The sequence below is a fragment of the Scleropages formosus genome, chromosome 7, assembly GCF_900964775.1.
Source record: "Scleropages formosus chromosome 7, fSclFor1.1, whole genome shotgun sequence".
In the NCBI taxonomy this organism is placed as follows: Eukaryota; Metazoa; Chordata; class Actinopteri; order Osteoglossiformes; family Osteoglossidae; genus Scleropages; species Scleropages formosus.
The window spans coordinates 18672050-18682414 of NC_041812.1; the positions used below are offsets into that span (position 1 = coordinate 18672050).

General features: G+C 51.5%; 1 protein-coding gene across 5 annotated transcripts in view; it reads left to right on the forward strand.

Annotated features, from left to right (window-relative positions):
• znf423 (zinc finger protein 423) overlaps nucleotides 1-9607 on the forward strand; it is a 119229-nt gene extending 109622 nt beyond the window's left edge. For all 5 annotated transcript variants that reach the window (XM_018726645.2, XM_018726646.2, XM_018726647.2 and 2 more), the window contains one exon: nucleotides 9063-9607. In XM_018726645.2, coding sequence (XP_018582161.1) covers nucleotides 9063-9092 — 30 coding nt within the window. In that variant the 3' untranslated portion in view covers nucleotides 9093-9607. The remainder of the gene's footprint in view (nucleotides 1-9062) is intronic.
• The last annotated feature ends 758 nt before the right edge of the window (nucleotides 9608-10365 follow it).

The window sequence follows — 10365 nt, forward strand, 5'->3', positions numbered from 1 at the left end:
ACACTTTTCTCAAAAGCGACATACAGTTGGTTAGTTGTCGCTTGCAGTTAGTCACGCAGCTGGAGGAATTTAGGGTAGGTACTTTGCTTAAGGGTACAACAGCTGGAGGTAGGATTTACAGTTGCGACCTCTGAATGCAACGGCAGCAGCTCCAACCGCCGTACTACCCAGCTGCCCCAGTACTGCTCTTGATTCATTTTACTGACACTTTTATCCAAAACTACTTACAGTGATTTATCCATTTATACAGCTGGGTGCAATCCAGGGTAAGTACCTTGCTCAAGGGTGCTACAGCAGGAACAGGACTGCGCTCCTATGTGTGACATGGTGGCAGCTTTAATAATTACACCACCTGCGATTACTTTAACGCATGAGATTCTCACGTGGTGCTATAATTCTCGCTTAGGAGATCCTTGGGACGCTTAGGAGATCATATTTGGGTGTTTTCTTTTTTTTTTGTTATACCGCTTCTTTATAACAATATAAAAGAGGTTGTTATGTTGGTAGTCACATGCCCTGCACTACATCACAGTTAAAACCTATAGGCCTTCAGTAGCAGAGACTTCTTATGTCCCAGACTGACTTTCCTTGGGGTTGCAGTTGAGCTTCCTGAACATTCAGTATCAAAGGGGTCTTCACACGAAATTTGCATCATTGTGGTTCACAAAGGGACCCTATGGCTGTTTCGGGTTGTTATGTTTTAGTTTGGGCAGTACGTTCGGCAAAGCATTTGGAATTCGTCGTGTTGGAACTGCGTCTGTAGCTCCCGTTCAATATGTACTGACTTATGCATGCCTCCCATCTGAGGGTCAGCAAGACACACAGATTCTTCTTCCTCTCCCTGCACTCCTCGGTACCATCCCGGCCCAGTCGGGTTGTTACAGCCCTGATGGATCGACCGGAGGCGGGGGCTCCATTACTCAGGCCTTTGGGCTCCAGGTGTCGGCCGGGGTCCGGCACAGACACAACGGCCCATGGACGTACGTCATCTTGAGCTATGGCTGTGAGACTTGAGGCGCACTTCATGGGGTAGTCGTTTGGACCCTGGGTTAGGCGGGTTGGGGTACGGACCCTACGGATTCTAGCCTCTAGCGCCAACCGCCACCATCTGCCACCTGCCCCACCCTGGGGAGATGTGGGATCCATGGCTCCCTTCCTGGTTGTGACCTACATCTTCAGGCCAACCACAGAGAGCCTCCGCTGTCCTGCCATGACAGTGATGTAGGGCCAGTGGTGGTGGGCATATGGCCGACCAGTCCATTTAGCGGCAGGAGGAGCACCGGACCCTGTCGGTCACTGTCCGACTCGCCCTGCGGCCTAGCCTCGCAGAGATAAACACCAACCGGCCAAACAGTCTGTGGGTCTCTCTCTCCCCCATTTCCCCACCTTTCCACACCAGCAGTGTGGGCACATAAGTGTAGATCCAACATTGCACAAACCCCGGTCTCTCGGTGGCCCCAGAGGGAGCTACGCAAGCCCCTACACCTGTCTGTTGCCCCACACGCGTCTAGCTATGGTACCACCTGGAATGCTGGCTCAGGGAGGAAAGGAACGATGGCTTCCTCAGTTCCTGGCCTGTGGGGACACATTGCTGCATCCCTCTTTCTCGCTCTCTCTCTTTCCCTCCCTCCCTCTCTGCATGGCTACAGGGGATTCGGTTCTCGTCTGGTTCAGTGGAAAGTGTCAGCCGCCCCCCATGCATATTTTACCCCCTCTGCTCTGCTCCCCACATCTCCCTCGTGCCCCATAAATACTGCAGACGTAAGCTGGTAAATAAGTTATGTTTTCCTCCTGATCAGCAGCATTAGGCCCAGCCTGCCGGATCTGGAAGTCTTTGTTTAAACTTCAGAGCTTCGTTGTTTGTGTGTTGTTCCTGTTCCCCAGGTGCTCCCCCCCAGCTCCAATCCCCTTCCGTGGTCCTCTGTCATTCTCTGACAGCATGGCTGATCTTTACACTTTGCTGGTTTTAATTCTATCCTCTGGGGGGCAGCGCTAACCCCACCCCAGCCAGTTCCCCGTGCTCACATGTGTGTACACCATTTCCTTTATCACTTGTAAATATTTAACTACAGTCAGCAGTTTGGGAGTGGAGGGGGGTAACTTTGGCTTGTTTTGTTGTGTGTCTGTGTGTGTGTGTGTGTGTGTGTGTGTGTGTGTGTGTGTGTGTGTGTTTTTTTAAGTTTTCTTGTCTTCCTCCTTGAATGTTAGAGGGCTCCACATTTGCACGCTGTGCTGTGCAATGATTGTCTTACTAAGCTATTGGTTCTCGCTTCTCCTATTGCTGAAAAGGCTAATAATTGCTTGGACTCAGGGGGTGCAGTGGCTTTGGCCAGTGCCTCTTTTCTGGTGGCTCTGGGGTTCGAGTCCTGCTTGGGGTGCCTTGTGATGGGCTGGCATCCCGTCCTGGGTGTGTCCCCTTCCCCTCCAGCCTTGCGCCCTGTGCTGCCAGGTTATTCTCCGGTTTGCCGCAACCACGATCGGGGCAAATAGCTTCAGTCAGTGTGTGTGTGTGTGTGTGTGTCTTGGAGTCACATAATAGGCGGTAACAGAGGGCTCATGGTAGGGTAGCATTTCCTTGTCAACACTCCTGGCTCAGAAGACACTCAAAGACTGACATTTTGCCAAGTGTTTCCTCTTGCATGTGGTTTCTCAGTATCAGGTACAACTTTGTATTTGTGTAAGTGTGTACATGTGTGAATTTGCACTTGCATTTGTACATAGGTGTGTGTGGGGTTTGTTGAGGGGTGTGTGTGTGTGTGTGTGTTTGTGTGTAGATAGTGTTTTCTTGTCGCTGTGATCCAGGCATTGCGGAATTCGATTTGGACACCCCAGTGGCCCTGCCTCCACCGTCCCAGCAGCCCCAGTGCTCACAGTGACAGTCTGTGTTATTAGAGCTGGGACCTGGGGGGTCCCCCCCGCTCTGCAGGTAACCACTAACCACCCCCTGCCTCCTCCCTCATGGCTCCCGCTGATTGGCTTGTTCCAAGAGGACAAGGCCTGGGGATTGCACCATACACAGGCACCTCTGCAGGCCATCCCTGCATGAAGCCAAGGATGGCAGGCCAGAACCGGGGCTCGGAGTGAGGGGCCGCCCTCGGAGCAGCGCTCCAGACATCAGCGTGACTCTGTGGGCCGTGTCCCAGGGGTACCGCGTCTTGCCGGATAACCTGATGTGATGTGGGCAGTAGTTAATTACAACTGTGTTGTCTCCATAGATGCGTGCCAGTAAAGCAAAGCAACAGCATGGCTTCCGAAAGCCACTCCAACCTTCGTCAAAACAGTCCGTTTGCGTTTCCAAAAGGATTGCGTGACATGTTTCAAAAAGCGGCGTGACCCTGACGCATATAGAGAATAATGCTGGTCAAGTAGATGTTCTCTGAGTGTTTACCAGCTTTCTGCCAACCAGAGCATCTGTGGTCTGTAAAGAAACAGCCTTTTGCAGTCTGGTTGGCAATGCTCGTAGGAGCCAAAGCACATGCCACCAGCTGTACAGCACTCATAACTCATATATATGCACAGTTCCACACAAGAACAGGCTACAATGAGGTTCAGAAAGTTGAGCTGGTCTTCACTGCGCTGTGCCCTCCAGGACAAGGTTCCTGCTGGCTGCTGGGGAAGGGCACTTTGGGTGTTTTTTTTTTTCCCCTCCATTCCATTGATGGTGTGCAGGGCCAATAAATTGCAAGAAATGAAAGGACTCTAGGAGAAGGCTTGGCAGTGTAGAAAGGCAGGGCTGGTCTGGGTACGGCAGCCTCCTGCTCTTCTTTCATCCTTTCTGTTGTTCTGTCACTTCCTCTTCTTTTCCTGTTATTCTGTTGTTGGACTGGAAACGTATAACCCCCGTGGGATCAATGTGTCGCTGTCTGCTACGGTGCACCTGATCGAGTTACCGCATGAGGCGAGGCTGAGAAGGCGGCACTTTCCCGAACGCTCCTCTCATTTCTCAGCGCCTGCTGTCCTTTTCTGTCGCGTAACACTGAAATTGTGCTTCATCTTGCCGGAGAACCTGATGTGATGTGCTCGGTGTATAATTACAGCGTTATCGCTGTGTTTGTATACATGTCTGCTTGTAAAGCAAAGTGATGGCATGAATAAGTGGTTATAAAAGACCACTGAAATAATGATATATCTGAGATAGATAACAAAGTAATAAAGAAAAAAAAAGTCATCCTGTCAGCTCAGCACCACTTGGGCAGTAAGAGGTTGGTAGCACCCTGACAGCCTGGGGCCTCATTATAGGGCTTAGTGGCCGTTGGAAGAAATGACCTCAGGTAGCACACGAGCGCATGATTATATCAACAGCGGTATAGCTGCGCAGGCGGTATATGCACCGTGGTATAGCTTTGTGACAACATTGCAAATAGTGTACAGTTGAGGTAGCTGCTCCAGTATATGGACTGTGATATTGTTTGTGGAGTGGCATTTGTACCGTGGTATTGTTTTCCGTACAGGCCCCAGTGGTGTATCTCTGCGGCGGTGTATGTGTGGTTGGAGTGCCGTGTAGCGATACAGTAGAGTACAATCACGCACATCCATGTGAGCATACAGCAGAGACCTCCTGCCCATCCTAGCTTACTCTGAGAGCAGAAGACTCAAAGGTAGGGGTCCATACTCTCTGATGTTCTTCATGCCCTCTGACAGGAGTGCACTCTATTAATCATACACTCCTGACAGTAGATGAGATGTCGTCCCCCCCCCCACCCACCCAGCGATCACACATGCTCCCCTCCCGCCTGCTCCCCCATCAGATAGGCGCATACTTTTGGCACCAGGCTGACAGTAAGAAGAGACGCGTGGTGAGAAGCAGGTATCCTACCACCTCGTGCTCTTCCGCCCCCGCTCTGTGATGTCACTGCTCGTCTTTCAGTCTCTCGTGCTCACAGATGTAGCGCTCGCGTTGTTCCGTTCAGACCATCGGCACCGAAGCCATGGCGCTAATGTTCGGCAGTCCTTCAAAATGTAGAATATGCACCAGGCGCTACATCCGAAAGGATATGTTCGCTGCCCAAAACAAGCAGTCTCGCACACTGACAGATACACGCACACTAGCAGAACCGCAGAGACCTGCGCTGGGAGGTGGTAGAGAGCCTTTCAGGTCTACAGAGTTGAGGGGATGCCTTAAAAATGTGTGTAGAGAAACTGACAGGGAGGCCCAGCTCTCCTCCCCCTTGAAGAGCAGCTCTGATGTCAGTCAGGCACCCGTGGGGCAGAGCGAGGGCAGGAGGTCAGCGCAGGTGTGCCGCGGTTTGGCCGTGAAGAGAACTCGGCGTGCAGCCTGACGAACAAAGACACTGACTTTCGGTTCCTGGGAAACCAAGGGAAATTCATAAGTTAAAGTAGCTTTGAGCTTTGAGCTCTACTTGTGCAAACTGGAACTCTCACTTCCAGTTTAGTGTGCGTATTTGGACAAGGGGTGTATGTGTGTCTCTGCCAGTCTACCGGCATGGGTATTTCTGTGTGTGTGTGTGTGTGTGTGTGTGTGTGTTTCAGGGCTTGGCTGTGCTAAAGGCCACTGACTGAGAGAGGGGAAGTCCTCCAGGGATGACCACTTGGTACACCCACGGGATGATCGCCAGCATGCTGGGGAGGGGGGCTGGAGGCAGGGCACTTCCGGAGCACGGGGACGTCTGAGGGGGCCGCGCGTGCGGGAGGGCGCTTATTTGTAGCGCGCTCCCAAGCGAGCTTCCTGCCTCTCGGAGGTGCAAACTGGGGAGCATGTGAGGCTGTAAGACAGCCCATCTGTTAGAGTCCAACCCTTGGAAAACTGTCAAGTGATCTAAAAAAAGCTACAGTAAAAAGCACTGGGCGACAAAGGTGATTTTTCAAATTGTGATAAAACATGTAAAGGGGGGCAGGATGTGGGTCTTTGAACCGAGCCTCCGTTAGACCCCCCTGCCCCGCAGCCTCTCCCTCCCCGGCCAGATCCTTTCTTCGTGCGTTTTACAACCCGCGCGCTTCCGTTTGCCGGCGTTAGCACCCTCGTCTGCCCGAGCGCGAGGGCGCAGTCGGTGGCGCTCGAGACCGATCCGTAGTACCGCATCGACCGCAGCAGCACCGCGGAATCCGAACGCGGCAGAGCTCGACGGCGTCGCGCCGGCCCCCGGTATCGGGCACGTGAGGAAAGCCTATCGCTCTTTGTTGTTCGAAGCAGCGGGACAGCTGACGGCGCGTGCTTCGCCGGGCCCCCCGCAGAGACAGGGGACAGGGCCACAGTGAGTGCCTCCTCTGATTGGAAGTGACACGGCACCGACTCCCCCCCACGTTCCGCACACGTGTGTTACATGTAAAGGCTGCAGAGGAGACGTAGATTTGATTTCCCTTCATCTCCCCTCTTCCCCCTCCCCGTGCCCATTTGCGGCAGTGTCGGCGTTGGTAATGTGACTGGGCCATATTTCCCATGAGCCCTCAGCTCTGCAGGATTTAGCTTCTCTTTTTTATAACCAGTTTAGGAAAACAATGACAGCGTAGATATTGACTGAGCCGAGAGGGGCCGCTCCCGGCAGCCCCTCCCCCAAACTGCACCCCCCCTGCCGGATATCCACGGCAGCCGCTCCGCCGTACCTCGGTAGAAGATCACCAGGGCGCCACGACGGAACCCTAAGGACCCCTCGCGGTACGCGCCAAGGTGCCACACAGCGGCGCGTGACGCGGCTCACGCTGCGGAGCTCCAACCCCCCCGTGGCTCTAAGGCGCACGCACTCAGGGGCAGCTCCCCCTCTTGGAGAACGTATCAATTACAGCGGCGCAGGACCGCTGTCGCATGGAGAGTCATTATCAGATTCAGAGAGACATACCAGTTGCGCCATCGATCGCCCGCAGCTGGATCGATGGCGCTGCCCCCGACGACACTCTCCGACGAAGAGCGCCGACAGAGAGGGCGGCCCGGGAGACAGAACGCGGGAGATGGACAGCTCTGTCCGCGCGTGTGCTCGCGTGCGGTTAAGTGGCCGAGGCACCGACTTACCGAACAGCGTAGAAGCTGTGCGGGTGCTTTGGCCCGGTGCAGACGCGCACTTTTTTTTTTTTTTTCTTTTCTTCCCCCTGTTCATCGTCACTTTAGCAGTACGGCGTGTCAGGATTAACGGAGCGGCAGGAAGCCCGAGCATCGCGAACCGGAGATTTCCCACGTTCTGCCGTTTAACGGGTAAACGTGTACTTTTCACCATAACGTCAAGTGTGACAATTACAGTTTGCTTTCCGTCTGTGGAAATCCTTCCCCTTCACTCAACACCACTTGGCCCTTTTTAGCATTCGGTCGCTTTTTAATCCCTAAATTTAATGTATTTATCTCACGTTACCCATTATGCATACTACACTTCTCCAGATTTCCTTGGCTAAATACTTTGGGCGTTTTCTTCAGTAGCTGAGGCTCTAAATATAAACACATCGCCAAGAAATTATAGCGGCTCCGCGTCAGAAATAGCTACTCGTGCGACTAGACCGGTTCTCTGCTCGTTCTCCGCTGAGCGCATGTGCGACGCCGGGCTCCCGTCGGAACTGGTGGCGCGCGCTGCCTCTCTTGCTTCCTCGTGCACATCTTCGCGCGCCGCCGGATCCGAACCGCGCTAAGTGCGCTTCGCAAAACGACGCGGCGCTTGCCAGGGGGACGCTGTCAACACGCTGCATCGCGCAATACAAAACCGAGAGGCCCGGAGCTCCGTTCGGCTCGAAACGTGAACGCGGCCCGAGTTCCGGCGCCGCCGAGCCTCCGCGAGAGGCAAGCCTGGCCTCTACCGGCCGAGGGCGGAACTGCGGGCCGCCACGTTAGAAGAAGTAGATTGCTCTCATAATGGGGTCAGTGGCTCCCAGAGAGATGCGGCTCCTCACTGGAGAGCGCTCCTCACGCGCGTCTCCACTCGCATATCCGGGTTGGGTGGAGGCTGGAGGCTGGAGGCTGGAGGCTGGAGGGGTGGGGGGGCTGATGCAGAGAGCCTGACTGCAGTCAGTCTGGGCAACGGAATCAGACGCTGGCTTTACTGCTGAAAGAGTGCTACTGTCTGCCAGCAGTCATGTGTAAATATGTGTACCGTGATAAGGGTGAGAGAGCACATATTTATCGACAGAGGAAAAAAAACACGTTTAATCCTTCCTTCTCTCTGTTTTTTTTTTTTTTTTTTTTTTCCGAAGCACACACGAAACATTGCCAATCTCCGTTTTCCGGGAGATTAAAATGGTGGGGCAGCTTTATCGGAGAGAGCCAACGATTGCCGTCCTTTCCCTGGGAATTTGGTTTAGGATGCCGGGGTAGGATGAACCAGTGGCCCTATGTCTCCGTGCCTTTGCGGAGCCTGGACAAGCGCTGCCGTCGTGCGCCTGAACGCGGGACCAGCGGTGGCACCTTGTTCCCGAGTCGCATTTACATTCGAGGCGATTTGCGTTCCGTCCCAAACATTTATCGAACAAGAATCTCCACCCGATACTCGGGCAGCGTGTTAATTTTCTTTCGTGCCTCTGCATTCTTTCCTTCAAAAAAATCCGTGGATTGAAAAATCCGTGGCTTGCATCGCTTTACTTGTAGCATACTATGAAAGAACCATTAATAATAAACCTGGGTGGATTAAAATCGATTAAACAAGATTGAATCTTAGCTGAATAATGTGAATGTGGGAAGCCCGAGTTGCACATTAATACGGCGAGCTGTGGAGGTGGGGGTTAGCAGACAGAGCTCAGCGGAACAGAAGAGCACAAGCCTGACCGAGGATGAAGGCGTCGATTTAAAAATATTCATAAATTGATTAAAACTGTATGAAATTTCAGTATATTTAAATCTTTGCGATGTACTGGCCAAGAGATTAACTCCACAGTCTGATCGTACCCTCGAACGTATATGGGTCCATACATGCGAAACGCCAACTGCATGTCGTGGAGGATTTTTTCCAGCCTCCGTTACAATAACGGACGGTGTGTATCGAAAGGGGCGGGGGCTAAGCAATGGACGAACAGGGATGGGGGAGGCAGGCGGAGGGGTGGTACAGGTGGGGGGGGGGTTGGGGCTGGGGAAGAGGTGTGGGCACGGAGCTTATTATTTTTCTCTTCATGGGTCCTCCTCTCTTCCCTCCCAGAACCACACGTTGAGTCAGCACGCACAGTGAGATCCGGCCCCGCAGGACGTCCGGCTCAGCCCCGGCCCCCGACGCCACGCAGTGGGGGACGCCCATTTCAACATCACAGCCAATCAAAGTGTCATTTGCTACTCCCATGTAAAACTCTTAACGATTTGGCCACCAGGCGCAGCTATTATGAGCAGTGGGAAATGAATATTAATGGGAGATATTAAAAAAGAAAAGGAAAAAGGAGAGAAGGAGGAGGGGGGGAAAGGTATTCTACGTTCAGTATTTTTTATCATTCAGCTTCCCAGTTGTGCGTTTTTTAACAAAAGATGAAAAAAGAGAAACGCTTTCTGTCTGATTTTAGTCTTTAGAAATGCTTCACTTACCTTGTCCTCTGTTGCTTCATGTATCAAGCTCTAGTAAGTGCCAATTCTTTCCTCTTTCGTCATATGTTTTTTATCCTCTTGTTTTGGCTTTTTGTTTTTTGTACCTTTTATTTCTTGCAGTAAATGGTACTTGTGCTGTGTTGTGATCGCTTGCCAATCGTAATATGTTTTTCTCTCCTTTTTATTATTATTATATTTTCTTTTTGTAATTACAATGAAAAATACAAAAAACTGAAAAATGAGTAAACTGGGAAAAAAAAACATAATAGTTTGATTGGATTTTCCAGTTCATGAGACTAATGGTTATTGTAAAAATGAATATCATCGATTTCAGTGCATCTGGATGGTGTCTGCTTTTTAAATGTGAAGTTACCAGATTGCAATAACTACAACAAACAAAATGAATAAATAAATAAATGAATAAAGGGAATCCATGCGTTGCTTCTGAGTCTTAATTTTAAGTAGAGTGCATGTGCCCAAGATTTCTACTGGTAAATGTTTATGATGAACGAGTGCATAACCGAACTGGCCCCTTCACTGTTAAATGTGCCTGTTATCTTCAGCAGAGTAATAATAATTACTTTGTTTTACTGTGATATTTTTCACAGTGTAATGGGGCCTAATTTGTCTCATTGTCCGGACTGAAACCGAGGGTGTTACCTCACGCCCACGGTAAGTTGTCTGCACATTTACACACAGGTACAACACAGATGCCAGATGTCATACAGACGTCATACGGATCGGGATTTTGAACGGCTCGGCCGAACCCTCGCCAGAGAGGCGTGTGCACTAAAGCTTTCGCTGTATCTGCTTCTTTTTCTTAATATTTACTCAAATGAAGATTCCGGTTAGAAGCATCCCGTACTCAAGAAATACTGCATTTTACTGAGGTGTTATCGGAGGGGATTGCACTGACATAAACAATGCAG